The following is an 18,585-nucleotide window of genomic DNA, read 5'->3' on the forward strand; positions in this document are numbered from 1 at the left end:
TCTGGAATTTCAGCCCCTGATCATTGAGGGTTTGGGTGTGTCTATATAGGGTACCACGATGGATTTTATTTTCTCTTATATGCATAAAATTAATTTTATCTGTTTTGCATTGTCAAGTTGGATATAATCATAAAGCAAGGTATTTGTGTTATAAAAATGAAGATAGCCATTTCAGTAAGCACCCCGGGAGGTTGGGAAGAAGTTCCTGGGAAAAACAAACAAACAAACAAAAATGATAATTTCTGTTGGAAAAAATAGATGTCTGCACTAAGGTAATGATGGAGAAGATCAGTTAAAATGGCAATTGGAGAATTTTTAAATGAAATGAGAGTAGAAAGAAACTTTCTAAACTTAACGGATGACTTACCAAGCCCTGAACATTGTTCTCAAGGAGGGGGACAGCTCAGCTCAGCATAGCTACTGACCACACTGCAGAATTGTACCCTGCACAGAGTGCCTGTACTAGATATGGGCATGCCAAGAGCTGAAGGGTGAGCAGCAGGCACTCACAGGACAGATGATGGCTCTGTTCCAGAGCTCTGGGTCTACTCTGAATAACAAGGAAAGGGCACTGAGCTCAGAATTCATCCAGCAATGATGGCAAGCCTGCCTGTGGGTCTGAGGGATCCCAGTGTGCTTCCATCAGCCACTGGCAAAGGTAAAAGCCCATCATCTCTAGAGGGAATTGTCCTTAGTTCAGACCAAGGATGGCCCTAAGTTAGACCAGTAATAAACTCATCATTGCAGGGAGGGAGCCAAGGATCGTTGGGAAGAGCCGCTGATGACCACGCATTCCTACTGCTTGGCATGCTGGTGCCACTCCCTCAGCCTGCAGAAAACTGTTTGCAGCTCACCAAGACAGCAGAGTAGAAGGTGCTAGCCTTAACCCCACACAGAAGAAACATTTGTACACACACGCATCCATGTGCACACACACACACACACACACACACACACACACGTGCCTACAGTGTTATTCACAAGCCACAGTAGCCTAGAGGAGGAACTGAAGAACCCAACAAAGGCCCCTCAGGAACAAGATGGGGCGAGCCTCTGTGAAGGAGCCACCCCTGGTGTACTAGGACTCCGCTGCAAAAAGAACAGAGGAGGCTGGCATGAGTCACACAAAGGATCCATCGTCCACCCGACAGCCTGCTCTGCAGAGGACACTGTGCCTCTTGCCATGAGGTGACCATCAGGCCTTCCTGCTTAGACACCCAGAGAGAGATACAGCCATGCACCCCTCCCCACACCCAAGATGACATTTGAGGAGTTGCTATCCCTGTCACAAACCCACCTGCCACTGGGCATCCCTGGTAGAGCTTCCAACAGCAGCTTAAGTGGCCTGCGTGTTGTGATAAAGGAGACCATGGAGGCTGGGATGATGGGAGGTAAATACAGCAAATGGTAGCAGGAGGGAGGTAGAGAATGGAAAGGAAGAGAAAGGAGAGGAGGGAGGAGAAGAGGAAGAGGGAGAGGAGAGGGGTAGGTGGAAAGGATGAAAGAGGAGAGGAGGGTGGGAAGGAGGAAGGGGAAAAAGAGAAAGAAGTGGGGGGAGCGTCTCCCAAGCCAGGGATCAGTTCTGCAGAAGGCGGTGCCTGCACAGCGCAGTTGCGGAGGCCACAGCTCCATCCCGTATGGACAGTGCGCTCACCTCCGCTATTCAAACCTGCTATTCTCTGAAACTGAATACTCTCTGACTTGCCACGGAGTTGAGCACTGTCCGCGGGTAGCATTGCTTCTTGTCTCTTGTTTAAGCTGCCAACTTCCCCTGGTGACTTTGTGCCTTTTATGTTCGGCTGCTCTTGTAGTACCAGCTGGACAAGAAATTTAGAAGAGCAGAGGTATCAGTTTGGCTAATTTGTAGGGATGGACTGAAGAGGAGAAGGTCATCTACATACTGTATAAGTTTAGACGAGAGAGAGGAGAGAGAGAGAGAGAGAGAGAACAGATTGGAGATCAGGGCCTGGACAAATAGGTATGGGCTGTCCCAGCACCCCTGGAGTAGGACAGTCCAGGTGAGCTGGGTACAGAGGTGAGGATCAGGGTCAGCTTAGGTGAAAGCAAAGATGTTTTATGACCGGGTGTTGAAGAGGACAGAGAAGAAGGCGTCCTCGGAGGCTGGAACAAGAGTGCCTTGGATGATGGCAGGGGTGTTTGGCAACAGAAGGGTTTTGGGCATCCCAGACGTGGGGGTCCACCTGGGAGGTTGGCAAAGGAACTAGAGTGCTGGAGCCAGTAGGCTGAGTGACTAGGAGAAGGGGGACTGGGGCAGCTAGAGAGGTTGAGGTCAGATGACTGAGAGGGAGCAGAGGAAATAGAAGATCTCCTCCCACAAAGGGACAGAACAGGTTGGCACCACCAGGAAAGAATGAGTGAGAGGAACACGCATGAATTCCAACTGAGAGGTGGGAACTGGCAAGATTGGTAAGACTGCCCTGGCAATATGGAAATTAGAAAGAGAGGTGGGTCCCAAAACTCCATCAAGACTGACTGAGTAAGTGGCCCCAGTATCCAAGAGGAAGGAGAAGGATCTTCCTGACACTGTAGTGATTCCTGGGGGGCTCAGGCCCATTCAGCTGTCCTCATGGGTGATCTGGATCTGATGTCCCTGCACTGTGAAGGACAAAACGACAGTGAAGAGCCCAATGTCCCTCTTGATGGCACTTTGGATGTGGTGTGCAGGGGTCAGGGCAGGCCCAGGCCCAGTGACCCTGCTGACCACACTTGAAGCAGGAGCCCAGTGGTCCTTAAGCCTTAAGAAATATGGGAGCCTAGGCAGTTGCCAAAGCTGGTTGAATGGTCTTGGGCAGCAATTGGTATTTCTGTTTATGGGCTTTTTCATCTCTCCCATGGTACACCTTAAAGGTTAGCATCTCTCCCATGGTACACCTTAAAGGTTAGCGCTAAGACTTCCGCCTGTGGGGCTAGGGGTCCTCACTCCAGAGGCTTAAACTTAGTTCTAATGTCAGGGAAATTTGGGGAGATGAAATAGGCCATAAGGAGTTGTTTGTCTGGATTTTGGAGTCTAGATTGGTATGGTATAAGTGGGCCTTTGTGAGGTCTTCTAGGAACTGAGACAGGTTTTCCTGTTTGTCCTGGATGACCTCTTGGAGTTTCCCATAGTTTACTGGTTCAAGGGTAGCCTAACAGAGAACACTTGGAAGGCAAGTTATAAATAAGTCTCTAGCTAGAATGCTCCCTGGGGTGCTGTCGTCTCTTTGGGGATCCTGGTCTGGGACTGCCTCAGCCCTGACCAGACGTACTCTGTTAGTTTGGTGTGTTGTGTCTGTTCTCAAACTTGCCTGTGCTCTTTGAGAACTAAGTTGATAGAATCGCGTATATGTCATGGAAGATAAGACTATAGGATTGGGATTGGAATTCTTCAGTGAAAGTAAAGGAGTCAGAGGTATAAGATGCCAGGTTTTTTTTTTTTCTATTTGAGAGAGTTTACTTAATGAGAAGAAGACATACACGTTGATCAGGCCATCCACCCCAGAAACCTCCCACAAAAAGAAAAACTGAGGCTGGATTAGGCCAAGCGGGAAGAACTAAAGGGGGGGGGGTCCTACTGCAGATCAGGATCAAGTAGTTGGGGGACTGAAGGCTGCTGGTGGAGTAAACTGAAAGTAGGTACCAGAGTGGGGTGGCTAGAGCACCCTGTGCTGGGGAGGAAAAGAGAGCAAGTGAGCCGAGGAGGAGATGGGCTGTGCATGGTAGCTGACAAGGTGCTGGTTACAGGGCAAGAGTAGGGGAGGTTCCCTCTGGTTCAGGCTTCATAGGCAGAAGGAGCTGAGTGGGGGGACAGGAAGAACGGAGTGAAGACTTGGAGTAAAGATAAACCAAAACTTGGACATAGGGACCTCCTTCCATTTAACTGGCTGCCGGCAGAGGTTGTAAATGTTCTGTATAATACTGTGATTTAGGATGCAGGCAGGTAGCCATTTGGGTAGATTATGGGGTACTAGGGCCATATTTGACTGCAAATGCAGAAAAGTTTAGAAACTCCTAAGTCTGATGCTAGGTGTGGAGTCTGATGTTCTCTGAAAGACATCCCACAGGGGAGCTTGGAGGTATGGTCGAGGATGAAGCTCCCATGCATGAGGAAGGGGAAAGGCTTCAAAGTCTGAAAGCCCGAGGCATCCCAGGAACTCAGAGAGAACCGGGTTAAGTGGGCACAAGCTGTCCAGTGAGCCATCTTCACACTGGGCAGGGCCAAGGGCCAAAGCCGGAGGAGACACCATCACCACATACCAAGATTGTGAATGGAGCCAGAGGGTGAAGACCACACTCAAGAGACTAAGCATCACTCATGGGAAGTGGCCAGAGGTGAGTGTCAGCAAAGTGACTGAGGGTTCCTCCACGTCCGAGAATACCAGAGGGGTGCTAGACACTTGATGGTCATTCCCGTGGATCCAGGAAAGCATTTACACTGGCAGGGAGAGGGAAGGCTTACCCATCGTAGGTGTTGGATGGAGTGCCAGAAAGTGAGCCTGTTGCAGGTGGGGTGGGTAAAGAATCCTGGGGCACCTTGGACTGCCAGTGGGCAGGAGGAGAGCCATCAGGAGAGCCTGCTGGAGTCGTGGGACCAAGTTAATGACCAGAATGTTCTAAATCTGTGTCTTTGGAATTGCTCCAAGTTTGTGTGTTGATGTGAGTGCATGATGTATTGTGCATGTATGTGCATGTATGTGCATGTGGGTGTGATTGTGTACTGAAAGGTACATCAGGTAGCCTCCCTTGTAAAGGTGGGTGTGATTGTGTACTGAAAGGTACATCAGGTAGCCTCCCTTGTAAAGGTAGGTTGTCTCGCTGAACCTGGAGCTTTTGTTTTTTTCTAAGCTGACAGCCAACAAGGCCCAGCGATTCTCCTGCCTCCTCCCACTACGTTGCTGGGGTGACAGCCATGAGACTGTACCTCACTGGTTACATGGCTGTGAGAGCTGAATCAGGTCCTTGGGGTTGTACTGAAAGCACTTTAACCACCAAGTCATCTCTGCAGCTCCTCAGAGTTCATTGGAAGGGGCTACATTTTTGTCACAAAAAAAAAGGCTACCCCTTCAAGTGCACTCAGGAAAGGGCCGGCCTCCCACTTTCTTCTTTAACCTGCTCTCTTTGCCTGTGACCTGTTTGCCTTAGTTCCTTCTGTCTTCTTCAGGCTCTACCTGGCATCTGACCTCTCGCCACTAATGTGGCTTTTTTTTCTGCTGCTGGCCTTGGCTGGCTGGGGCAAGGGAGGAGGAACTCCTGCTCTATTTGGCAGAAGGAACATAGGCTGCAGATGAATTGCTTGCAGTATCTGCTATGGGTACCACTGAACACCCTGTCAGCATGAGCTCAGAGCACTGTCTTGAGGCCTACTCTTTGAAATAAATTGACTTTATTTCATCTTCATAAACATGTTTAAAACACAGGAAGAAAGGGTTGCCACTCATTTCACAAATGAGGAAACTGGATCGTGGAAGTTAAGTCAGAGTAACTGATTCCTAAAACTACTTCATGTCAGAATGAATAAAAGCATGGGTCTACTGAGATCTAAAATTATATAATAGAAACATAGCAAAGCTAAGAAGCAACGGATGGGAAAACCATCCCCAGCACGTCAACCAGAAAGGGTTGATAAGATCAGTGTGTTAGAAATCTCCATCACTAAATACTGCCTTCGCAGAAAAATGGGCAGCTAACTCCTTAAAGAGCCCACAACATGGCTAACACATACCATACAAACTAAAGCAAAGATTTAGAGAACCCGTGCTCCTATCTCGGCATTATTCCTCCTCTACTTCTCTTTTCGCATGGAAAAGTCTTCCTCTCACCCTGTAAGCTTGTTGTGTGGAAAGATGCTGGGGCTGTTGTTTATTCTTTTTATTTGTGCAGTGTTTACTCTCCTGTTTCTGTTGTTGTTGTTTGCAAACCTGCCTCTCCCACTGGTCCTTGTGATCGCGAGGGCTAATCCGTTTTCTCACACTCATTGAGAGGCCGCAGGTCCATGCTTAGATAATTGTAGTGTTTCATCTGTGTGCTGCAGAGATTGATTGGCTCAGGGCTAAGTCCAGGCCAAGCACAGTCTTCTCCAGACCGTTGCTGGACAGGCTGGAGAGAATGCTCTCTTTGAGACTCAGGAGACTGCTGAGACATTTGAGCCAGAGCTGCCAGAAGCTTCTTGCCAAGAGGCCCAGAAAACTTGCCTGATTGGAGCCACAGCCAGGAAGAGCCACATAAAGACAAAAGCTAATGGAGGGGGGGGGGGGGGGTGCTGTTTAAGCTCTTAGACAAACTTCTTAAAAGCTAGTTTTTAAAAGAACCCTCCCATAAACTTTCAGTCACACAAGTCAACAGATTCACAGATACATTCGTTTTGCTTAAAGCAGCTTAAGTTAGGTTCCTAGCAACGGCATTCAAATGACCTCTGAATTACAGAGAATTGAGTAAAAGAACAGGATTTCTCTCTCCTGTATACCTTTTTGACAAAAAAAAAAAAAAAATGATAGAGGCCTGTCTGCAACCACATTCCTCTCTTCAGAAGAAAAGCCTTGGTGCTTTCAGGAAAGCCCAGGAGTTCTCTGCAGCACTGGAGACTTCAAATCAAATCAACCACAGGGCCAACATTCAGACATGAGGTAATAAATCCCGCATTCAAGTTAGTTCCCAATGTCTCAGTCATTCAGCTGGTGTCATCTGCTAATTGCGTAAAGTTGAGCACATTAACATCTTGTTGATATTTATCCTGAAAAATTCTGAAGAATCTACAAAGACCAAATTTCTGCCCCCAGAGGTGTCAGACTTTATCACTGGAGTCTTGTCTTGAACTGGGCTCAAGTCATCCTTCCCCTCCTTCCCTTGTAGAACCCTCTAGCTTCATGTTAGCCCAATAGAAGATTATTCGTTTTACAAATCGCTGGATGTGCTTTTTCTTCTATTGCTGGTCCCAAAATAAAAAATGATCTCCAGAAATGGGCTGAGGCATGGAATGGTCGATTCAACATAGTTTGAAATAAAGTTCGACAAATGTAGATTGAAAACTATGGTCACAGGATGGCAGGTGGTTCATGGGTTAAAATCATTAGCTGTGTATACCTAATGACTGGAGTTTAATTCCCAGAAAATACACAAAGGGTCATATGTGCTGGCACCCATCTATAATCCCAATACTCCTTTGGCAATATGGAAGACGGAGCTAGAGATTTATCCAGAAGCTTGCAGACCAGATAGACTGAAATTTACAGTGAAGTTGTATAAATAAGAGAGCATTAAGAGGCTAGAAGGCAAGAAGTGTCTAGTTGTCCCACCTCTATTTCCTGCCTGGTTGTCTCACCTCTACTTCCTGCCTGGCTACTGACCAATCAGCATTTACTTAAAATACAAGTGGCAGGGTAGAGACCATTGTCCCACAGCACTTCACCCCCTTTTTTTAAACAAAAACTCTGAATCGAGTCTCCTTTGTTTAGCTTTTCTAATGACCATTATCCATAACAACTTGTAACCAACATGGTTAACAAAGGTAAACATCAATAATACATTTTTTTTGGAAGTGTGGGCATAGTTTTACAGGGTACTTTTTGCTGATTGGGGGCACTAAAGAACATTTAGAATTACAGTCAAATCCTGACTGGAAAATTCTGTGAGGCTTGATCATCTCAGCCAGCAGTCTTGAAACTGTTCTGGATGTAGAACTCGGAGGAAACTCCAACAGAGGTCCTCTGAAATGTTGGATCATCTGGACCATCTGCTCCCATCAGAGATTTCTCAGGGAGTCTTCCTTGATCAAACCTTATTTTTCTCAATCCATAATGAATCCACAGCCTCTCATTTCCTGTGGAAACATAAGCAAAACCTCTTCTCCAAAGTAACATACATTTTGACTTAAATTTCGAAGTCAAGCATTTTCAAAATATATATGCTGGATTAATCTAGCAGCATTTATAATCAAATGTCTTTTATCAGCTTTTGCTCCTTCCTCAGCCATCAAACAATTTAAATACAACACAATAACATACAGTATCCAGACTCTCTGTATATTTTCCATCTTTACGTGGCTTTATTTTAAACTCTATTTTTTTTAATTTTTATTTAAAATTTTTGGCTTTTTAAGGCTAGGTTTCCCTGTGTATCTTTGGCTGTCCTGGCACCACTCACTCTGTAGAGCAGGCTGTCCTTGAACTCATAGAGATCCACCTGCCACTGCCTTCCAAGTGTTGGGATTAAAGGTGTGTGCCATCACACCCAACTACTCTCTTTCTTCCTTTTCTATTTTAAGGACTTTATCCTTTTTCTTTTCTCTCCCAAGCTTATACATATATATTTAACACACTGTAAACCATTTACCATACAAGTCTTTAATTTGCTAAGCGATATGGCTAGGATTAAGGCTGTGGCTTTGAGGGCTGCATCCAGCCCATTTTTTAAGTTTTCTGAAATTCTAGCCTCATGGCAGAGGTACTGGCTGGAGCCATGTTTATTGCCACAACTCTATGGTGTTTCAAGGTCCCTGCCACCACCAAAAAGCATGCAGTCAGCTTTTCATCAACACCATTTAAGTGTTTCATGGAAGGGCCTCTTAAAAGAGTTGCAAGGTTTTGTAGCTAAAGCTGAGTCAGGAACCCTCTCTTAAATGAGAGTGCTTGCCTCTAGCTAACAGAGCCCACCTGAGAAAATGCTACCAAGAAGCCATGCTTAACTCTGTACTTTTTTTCTAGAATTATTTCCCAAGCTCTCTTGGGTTTTTAAGTGGATTTAGTCAGCCACACATTGGCACACCATTTGTTGACTGAGATTTCTGTCCTGCCAGGTCCCACAGCCATTTAGTCCCAAAGAAATACACAAAGGTCTACATTAATTATTAACTGATTGGCCTATTATCTCAGGCTCCTTATGAACTCTTATAAGTTATATTAGCCCATAATTCTTGCCTGTGTTAGCCATGTGGCTTGGTACCTTTTTCAGTGAGGCAGTCATATCTTGCTTGCTCTGTGTCTGGATGACAACTGCAGACTGAATCTTTCCACTTCCCAGAATTCTCCTGTTCTCCTTGCCATGTCTCTACCTCCTGCCTGGTTGTCCCACCTATACTTCCTGCCTGGCTACTGGTCAATCAGCATTTATTTAAAATACAAGTGACAGGGAACAGAACATTGTCCCACAGCAAGGATCCCTGAGAAAATATGAGAAAAAGGCCAAGTCCTGGGAAGACCACCTATAATCTCTGTTGATAGCTATCTCTGTCAAGGTTCAGGAGGTCTTCCTTGATCAAAGCTGGTCCATCTTAATGTAGAATTAATCTGTAGCCTCTTGTTTCCTATGGAAACAAAAGTAAAACTGCCTCTACAAGCAATGTGTCTTTTAAGTTCCATTTTACAAATATATTTTTTTTACTTTTTTAATTTTAATGCCTTAAAGAAAAAGCATTTTTAAAATATTTAGTTTGGTATTTTTTTTTCAGTCTCTCTTTCAATCCCGTGTCTCCCAGCAACTATCTCTTGTCCACCAGCCATCAAAAAATTCAAAATCAACACAATAACATATAGGATCCAGACTCCCTGTGTATTTTTCAATCTTTATGTGACTTTTTTCTTTTATATTACTTTTACTTTTTCTTTAAAGACCTTATTTTATTTTTAAAACTATTTATTACTTTATTTAACTGTCAATACCCATTTTCTTTCTTTCCTAAGATCACACACATTGTGAAATACATTGGAACCTGTTCAGAGGCTTTTCTGTATGGGCCTCTTTTTACTGTGTCTCCTTTAGCCTTCTTTGTCTGTGTGAGCAAAAGTTAAATTCACTATATAGAATGTTGTTTGGTTTGAAGACACTTCTGTGTACCAAGGTGGGAATTTGTCATACTATGCTCAAGTCCATATGCTTTAGAATCTCTGTATCGCAGCTCGCATGGGAGATACAGTTAGGAAGCTGTTTTTTGTGTTCTAAAACCCTTTTTTTAATTTAAACTTTTTTAGGCCCTGTGAAAATTTGAGAGCTTCATGTTGGTGTGCCATTTTAACTGGAAGGTTATTTGTTCTGCCCGATCCTACAGCTGCTTTTAAAATAACCACTCTGAGACTTAATATTAATTATAAATGTTTTACCATTGCCACAGACGCTGCTTAATGGCCCTGCCAGCGCTGCGGTGCTGCCTCCGCCCCACGGCTTGGGGAGCAGCAGAGGGCCCCCGACTCCAGCGCGCCTCCCGGTGCTCCCGGGGGGGGGGGGGGGCTGTCTCGGGGCTGCCCCGGGCGTGTCGGCCACTGTATCCTCCGCGCCGTCTTCGACCTCTTCGACGGTGGCAGAGGTGGGCGTGGGTGCTGGTGGCAAGAGGCCTGGTTCGGTATCGAGTACGGACCAGAAACGTGAGCTGAAGGAGAAGCAGCGCAACGCTGAGGCCTTGGCCGAGCTGAGCGAGAGCCTGCGCAACCGTGCGGAGGAGTGGGCCAGCAAGCCCAAGATGATCCGTGACACACTGCTCACGCTGGCTGGCTGCACGCCCTACGAGGTGCGCTTCAAGAAGGACCACTCGTTGCTGGGTCGTGTCTTTGCCTTCGACGCTGTCTCCAAGCCCGGCATGGACTACGAGCTAAAGCTGTTCATTGAGTATCCCACGGGCTCCGGCAACGTGTACTCCAGCGCGTCCGGGGTGGCCAAACAGATGTACCAGGATTGCATGAAACACTTTGGCCGTGGTCTGTCCTCTGGCTTCAAATACCTGGAGTACAAGAAGAAGCTTGGTTCAGGCGACTGGCGCCTACTTGGGGACCTGCTGCCTGAGGCTGTGCGCTTCTTCAAGGAGGGCGTGCCCGGCGCGGACGTGCTGCCCCAGCCCTATCTAGAGGCCAGCTGTCCCGTGTTACCCACTGCGCTGGTGAGTCTCAGCCCCCCCCCCCCCCCCCCCCAGTGCACCTCCAGGAACTGGAGCCTTGCCACCAGCGGCGCTCACGGGTCGGGGTGCAGCCTTCAGCTTGCGCAAAAGGAAGGCATCCCCGGAGCCTCCGGACTCAGCTGAAGGTGCACTGAAGCTTGGCGAGGAGCAGCAGAGGCAGCAGTGGATGACAAACCAGAGCGAGGCGCTGAAGCTCACTATGTCCGCGGGGGGCTTTGCGGCGCCAGGGCACGCAGCAGGGGGACCACCCCCACCCCCTCCACCTCTGGGACCTCATTCCAATCGGACCACCCCGCCAGAGTCAGCCCCCCAGAACGGTCCGTCCCCCATGGCCGCGCTCATGTCAGTGGCAGACACTCTGGGCACAGCGCATTCGCCCAAGGACTGCAGTTCAGTGCACTCTACCACTGCATCCGCTAGGCGAAATAGCAGCAGCCCGGTGTCGCCCGCCTCCGTGCCAGGGCAGCGTCGCCTGGCATCACGCAATGGGGACCTGAATTTACAGGTGGCGCCCCCGCCGCCTAGCGCCCACCCAGGCATGGACCAAGTGCACCCCCAAAACATTCCGGATTCCCCTATGGCCAACAGCGGACCCCTCTGCTGTACCATTTGCCACGAACGTTTGGAGGACACTCATTTCGTTCAGTGCCCGTCTGTCCCTAGCCACAAATTTTGTTTCCCTTGTTCTAGAGAGAGTATCAAAGCCCAGGGGGCTACAGGTGAGGTGTATTGCCCCAGCGGAGAGAAATGCCCCCTAGTCGGGTCTAATGTACCTTGGGCCTTCATGCAGGGCGAAATTGCAACTATCTTAGCTGGGGATGTTAAAGTGAAAAAAGAGAGAGACACTTGAACCGCAGGGCAGCGACCCCTTTGGCCCTAGATCACCTCCTCTTCAATCTGGAGGGCCCTCCCCCCACCTGCCTCCATTTCCCTTCCCACCAAGATGTAGAATTGTGAATATAACTGCAAAAAGTTAGTCTTAATAGACATTATTTTCGTCGTATGTTTCTATATTTTGAAACAGGTATATAACTTCTTCATTTGAAGGATAAGCTGGTTGTGTTAAGCAGTATAATATTGATTGGATCATTTGCATCGTATTCGTTAGCATTTATTTGGTGGCAGAATGTTTGCCTAGGTACAGCGTTAATAGCCCTTAGGAACAACTGCTGCCGGTGTGTATTTTTGTAAATGTTATGCACTCTGAAAGGAAAAGCACACAAAAGAAAAAGATTTTTTTTGTTTTTGTTTTGCCAAGGCCTGTGTTGCTGCCTAAAAAAAAAAGAAAGAAAAGAAAAGAAAAAAGAAAAAAAATGATGCTATAAAATGGTAAAAGCTTCTCTCTAAACAGCCCAAAGTGTTGAAGTCTTCACTTAATTTTGTTCTGTTCTGTTTTGTTTTCCTGTTTTGTTTGCAAAATAGTAAGGGGGTGTTGGGAGGGGATGGGTGTTTTTTGTTGCAAGTTTGTGAGGGGGAAAATGTTTCAGTTTGTTCTCCTGACCTGAATGTGTTGGATTCTCACGTGTCATTTTGTTTTGGCTTTATTGATGCACGGATGCTTTTGAACCGTAGAGCGAAAAGCTAGACATGGAGAACTTGCTATGTTTGTCCTTTATACATTTCTGTAGTTAACAGAACACTGTAATGTGCCTTGGAGCTTAGTAACTTGTAATAAATTCAATTGATAATTAAAAAATAAATAAATAAATATTTTACCAATGGCTCAGGCTTATTACTTTCTAGCTCTTACATCTTAAATTAACCCATATATATTAATTTATGCATTGCCATGTGCCCCCGTGGCTTACCAGTGCTCTGTCATGCTGCTCCTTGGGTGGCTGCTGGTATCTCCCAGACTCTGCCATTATTTTCCTGTATCTTGGATTTTCCACCTGGCTCTAACCTGCCTTGTCATACACAAAAGCAGCTTTATTTACCAACCAATGACATCAACACATATTTGTAGCCAGATGCTGCTCATTTGTTTCCTGGCCACCAAGACCCTAAATAATTACACAAAAAAATATATTAATCCCAATACTTTTTGGCCAATAGGTTAAGCGTATTTCTAGTTAACTCTTATATCTTAAATTAACCCATTTCTATCCATCTGTATATTGCCATGTGGTTGTGGCCTAAAACATATTCATAGCATACAGAGGGAAATTCTACATTACATATTCACAACAAATAGGGAGACATCCCATATCAAACCTCTACATGTATGCCTTGGAAAGTGTGCATGCACACACACACATACACACACACACACACACACACAAATTTTAAAAAGAATAACAAAAAGATTACAATAACAGATACCATCCCTGGCATGGATAAAAAATAGAATAAAATAAAATACAACATGATGCTGAGCAATTGAAGAAGTATAAAAAAGGAGAAAGATTTGGGATGGAAAGTTAGTTCAGTAGTTAAAAGAACGTGCTGATCTTATGGAGGACCCAAGTTCTAGCACACAAGTCAGGTGACTCACACCTGCCTGTGACTCCAGTTCTAGCGGACCCAACACTCTCTTCTGGCCTCTTTAGCATTGTATCACGCACACATGAACACACACACACATACACACACATGCAAATATATACCATAATAAAGATAAGTCTTTAAGAGGTTGGACCGATGGTTTAGCTGCTCTTCCAGAGGTCCTGGGGTCAATTCCCAGAACCCACATAGCAGCTCATATTTGTCTGTAACTCCAGTTCCAGGACTCCTCACACCCACACAGAGACACATATGCAGGCAAAACATCAGTGAACATAAAAATATATATTTAAAAATAAATAAATCTTTAAAAGAAAAGAAGGAAGAAAGTTTGATTGTCTGCTTGGAACTAGTGTTTTTGTGAATGGGGGCTCACATTTATAATCCAGCACTCAGGAGGCTGACTCAAGATTTCTTGGTTTGGGCTGCCAGCCTGGCCTATAGAGTGTACCCTTCTCAGAGAAAGACCCTCCTACTGAAATACAATTAATAAAGACTCAGATAAATTGGGGTTCAATCTGAGGACCAGAAAAGCAAAGCAACCAGCCAATGACTTATCTCAACCTCAGTTTGAAATGGTAATTCTGCCTCCAAGAATCTCAGAATGAGACCATGTTTGAGAGCTGTTTCCTCCCATCTTCTAATCCTCTCTAGGGCTGAAATTACAGGTGTGTACCACTGGGATTAAAGTCATGTGCCACCTGGTTTCTATGGCAACTAGTGCGGCTACTGGGATTAAAGGTGTGTGTCACCACTGCCTGGCTGTAAGGCTGACCAGTCAGGCTGTTTTACTCTCCCCATCCTCAGTCAAGCTTTATTTATTAAAGTACATTTGAAATGCCCCTACATTTCCCCTTTTTATCTAAAATAAAAAGACAGTTATAACTAATGTAAGAAAAAATTATACAATAAGTACAATAAATATATACAATATATACAGGTAAGTCTCATAAACAAAGAAAACTATAACTATCTAGTCTTCAACTCCCTCAGAGACCCAAGAAGGAAATAATATTAACTGAGTAAGCAGGAAGTGCAAGCAAGTAACTTCCAAAAAAATGTGAGTAATGGCAGAAACAGCTGGCTGCCTGGACAATCACCAAAGTTCCTCTGCAACACTGGGGCACCCATCTTCAGTCTACAGATCTAACACATCTGACAGACTTTTCTGTGAAGCAGCATATTTTGTGTCCTGCTTATGTAATTAGGACAGTATACTGTCAGAAGTCAAGACAGGGGCATTTTCTTACTTTTGCCACAAAGAAAGTAAACTCCATGTGGAGTTTCTTCTATGCTCATTATCTTCTCTGAAGAAAATTGATGCTGCCAGGAGCAGACATGTCTCATTATCATGAAAAAGAACATAGACTATTAAAACATCTTAAATGCCATATTCTGTATATTTCTGAAGTGTTTGAAGATGACTTGTCTATCTAAAATATACCTTTGTTTGATCTTGAAAACATACCTAATGTGACTACAAGTTGTATTAAAATAGGTGACTAATTACTAACCTGCATTATCTAATTATCCTAAATAGTTGGTGATAATAATTTTCAAAGACTAGAGATATGGATTACATTGTTAAATGAGCTATGTATAGGTACAATACCTTGAATGAGATTAGGAATGTTCTAATCTACATGGGAAGTAGAAAAAGGCAAGATATCCTGAGTAAACTGGGAGTATGGAAAGGGTAGAATGAGGGGCGGGGAAAAAAGGGGAATGGAGAAAAATATATAGCTCAATAAAAAAAAAAGAATTTCTATTAAAAAAATTTAAATACATTTTAAATAAATTTTTAATTAGAAAAGATTAGAAATATATGTAAAGGGTGTTATAAAAAATCTCAGACCTTTTAATCTTTTATCCTTTCATATCCACACCCTCCTCTTTTTTCCTTTTGTTTTTTTTTTTTGTTTGTTTGTTTTTTTGGTTTGGCTTGGTTTGGTTTGCCTGTGACAGCTTCTCAGTAGCTATGGAGCCAGTCCTGGAACTCACTATGTAGACTACTGGGATTAAAGGTGTGAGTTACCACTGCCTGTCTGTAAGGTTGACCAGTGTGGCTGTTTTACTCCCCCCATTTCCAGGCAAGCTTTATTTATTAAAATACATTTGAAATGCCACTACATGCCTACCTCAGGTTACAGGCTTGTGTAAATAACTTGACAACAATTTATTTACCTTTTATAGTCAGTTCATGTTCTAATTTTTCTGAGTAAGAAAAAACTGTTCTAATAAAGTATCTCACGCTGCTGCCTCGTATTGATTTACGTTGTTTGTCTCTGTCAGGTCCCAAAGAAACCCAGGAAAACAGCTTACTGAGGTGCTATTAGCATGCTAAAGCATATCCTGGCTTCTCTGCTGATTCTTCTCTCACATACACCCTCCCACTCTAAACCTCTCTGGCTCCTGAGTTTTCCTTCCCTTCTCCCAGCTTCTGATTCCCATAAAACCCAGCCACTTCAGGTACGGGCTTCCTTGGTCCTCTACTCTTGTCTCTTGTCCCTTCTCTTGCTCCTCTCTCTTCCACTCTTGCCCAATCCCCACCAACTCCTCTCATAGTCCAGTATTTTGCTGGCCATGTTCAATCTGTTACTTACTCTGCTCTGGACTCTTCCAGATGTCTGGCTGAACTTTCTTTCATATCTACAATAAAAACCATTCCTGTGGTGAGGAAACCCAGGAGGAGCATGTGTGAGCCTCCTTCCAAGGGGTTCAGTTTCTCTCCTAACCTAAACAAAGCTGCTGTCTGACTCTCCTAAGATATGTAAGGGTCATTTTTTTTCCTTCTGGCTTCTGTCACCCACCATATTTGACTCTAAATTCTGGAGATTACCTCCACAGCATCTTCTTTCCTCCACCTGCTCTAACGATCCATCTCTCCTCACCTGATATGGGATTCCCTTCTGTACACCGTGAATATCATTGGTGAATAAAGAAACTGCCTTGGCCTGTTGATAGGGCAGAACTTAGGTAGGAAGGGAAAACTAAACTGAATGCTGGGAGAAAAGAGGCAGAGACAGAGAAAAGTCATGCAGCCCTGCCGGAGACAGATGTCAGAAGTTTACCTCATAACCCACTGCCAACATGGCGATACACAGATGAATGGAAATGGATTAAATTAAATTGTAAGAGTTAGCCAATAAGAAGGTAGAGCTAATAGACCAAGCAGTGATTTAATTAATACAGTTTCTGTGTGATTATTTCGGGTCTGGGCTTCCAAGCAGAAAGGAACCAACAGCAGCCCTTCTTGCAACACTCACCTACTTGAATAGTATCTCTCTGGCTCCTGCAGTCTGCTGTACCCTCGTGGGCACATCCCTGCAAAGACAATTGCTACTCTCTCTATTGGAACTCTCCTTTTTTCCGAAATCTCTCCCAGTCCACCTCTTCAGCTGTTGCCTCCTCTGCCTGCTGAAACCACTCCTCTTGCCTCCTCTACTGAGTTAGTGTCCCTCTGGAGCTGCCTGCTTTGTCTGCGATTACCAAAGCCACAGTAGTGTACCAAGACGTTCCTTTCAGCCCACTGGACTGCTATCCCATAAAAAAGGATGCCGCTCCTCTGTGATTTGGGACATTTCTCTCTGACAAGTCTCTCAGTCTACATGGGGATGTCCCGGGTTGAAATTCTTGTCAACACAACAATTAATCTCTGTTGCTCCCTCTGTTTCCAGATTCTTCCTCGGGCTTCCTTGCCTCTCTAGGAGCTGCTGTCCTCTGGTTTCTCCATGCTCTCCTGGAATATCCTGCAGCTCTTTCCTTATCTCCCCATCAGAGCTGCCTGCCCTGTCTCTCCTCATGCCTTCCTGTGCCTATATGGTAATATTGCCATATGACCCTTCTCCCTCATGGCTACTCTCTTCTCTGTCTCTCAGTTCCCTTGGAGCTTATTGGAACTCTCTCTCCAGAGGAGTTCCTGTCTGCAACCCTTTATCTTTTCCTTCTCAGACTCAGTTTCCTTCTCAGAATCAGTGATTTCATGAAAGTCTCCCTGTCTTATGACAAAAGGCTTGCCTTCAGAACAGCTTGGTGGCCAACGATGGCACACTCGGTTCAGATTCTCTCACATGGTAACAACCTCTAGCACTTCCCAAACAAATGATCATAGAATCTCTTAAACCTAAATTTTTTCTGCTCTAAATCTTCAAAATTCTCTTATCTCTAAGACTTTTCTACTTTGCACTCTTAAAACCTTTTATCTCTATTATTTCTTTGCTCTCTGCTCTCGGAAAGGTTTTTTTTCCCTTAAGACTATGCTGTGAACTATCTTAGTATTTGTAAGTTTATTGACTATGGTTAAAAATTTGTAAAATCTGTAACCAAAAGTTAGCTTAAAACTTGTAACAAAGGGCTGATAGTTAAAAAATCTATGCATATGTAATCTTATTTAGAAAGATAGATCGACTAACTGTGTGTATAATTTGAATTCAATTCTTGTTTAGGAAATAGATGTTTTTAAGCAGCAACCATGTGACTGGCATCCATCTTAACAAAGGTAGGAGAATACATGAAATGTAACCTTAGCACTATCTTGACTAATATGACCATGTGGTATAAACAAACTAATGTAACATTTATACAACTTCTTAGTTCTACTGAGCTCTGTGCTTGTAAGCGTATCTCCTTTTAGACTAAGGAGGCAACACCAGGTCTCCAAAAATATTTTGGATTAGATAGATTTTTGTATGATGATAAATTCCTAAAGTTATAAAGGTATACTGCTAGTAGAAATTGACTTAGAGATGTATGTCTAACTACCTACGTCTTTGCTAACTGCTCAACACCAAGCTTCTAAAAATGTTTAGATAAAAAGTATATGTAGGGGAAGCCCCAGCCAATCACCTTGCTTGTAGGGCGGGGTCCCCTGAGGATATTTTTTACTTATAAATATTGCGGTGTGCTCCCCGCCTTCCCTTCTGCTTTCCTGTTCTCTGCAGGAACCTCGGTTCTGTAAGTCTTTTCCTTATTAAAGCTGAATATTTTATTATAATTTCTGTCTGCTGTTCATTTACGCCATAACATTTTGGCGCCCAGCGTGGGGCCATTTTTGACAACACTCTGGCTGGACCTTCTCAAAACGCTCAGAGGCTAGTTACAATTTTCTTAGGTCAAAGGTTAATTTGGGAATTTTTTTTTTTTTTTTTTTTTTTGGTTTTTTGAGACAGGGTTTCTCCTTAGCTTTGGTGCCTGTCCTGGAACTAGCT

General features: G+C 44.5%; 1 protein-coding gene across 1 annotated transcript; it reads left to right on the forward strand.

The window, feature by feature from the left end:
- Nucleotides 1-10,084: 10,084 nt before the first annotated feature.
- Nucleotides 10,085-11,838, forward strand: LOC121459614 (probable E3 ubiquitin-protein ligase IRF2BPL; the record flags this gene model as incomplete). Its single annotated transcript, XM_041669504.1, is given in 2 exon segments — nucleotides 10,085-10,870; nucleotides 10,872-11,838. Coding segments are annotated over 2 exon segments (1,641 nt in total), but the record flags the coding sequence as incomplete, so codon positions are not given.
- Nucleotides 11,839-18,585: the final 6,747 nt, after the last annotated feature.

The sequence above is a fragment of the Microtus oregoni genome, unplaced genomic scaffold, assembly GCF_018167655.1.
Source record: "Microtus oregoni isolate MIOR12 unplaced genomic scaffold, Mior012 000019F_ref0000042, whole genome shotgun sequence".
Classification (NCBI taxonomy): Eukaryota; Metazoa; Chordata; class Mammalia; order Rodentia; family Cricetidae; genus Microtus; species Microtus oregoni.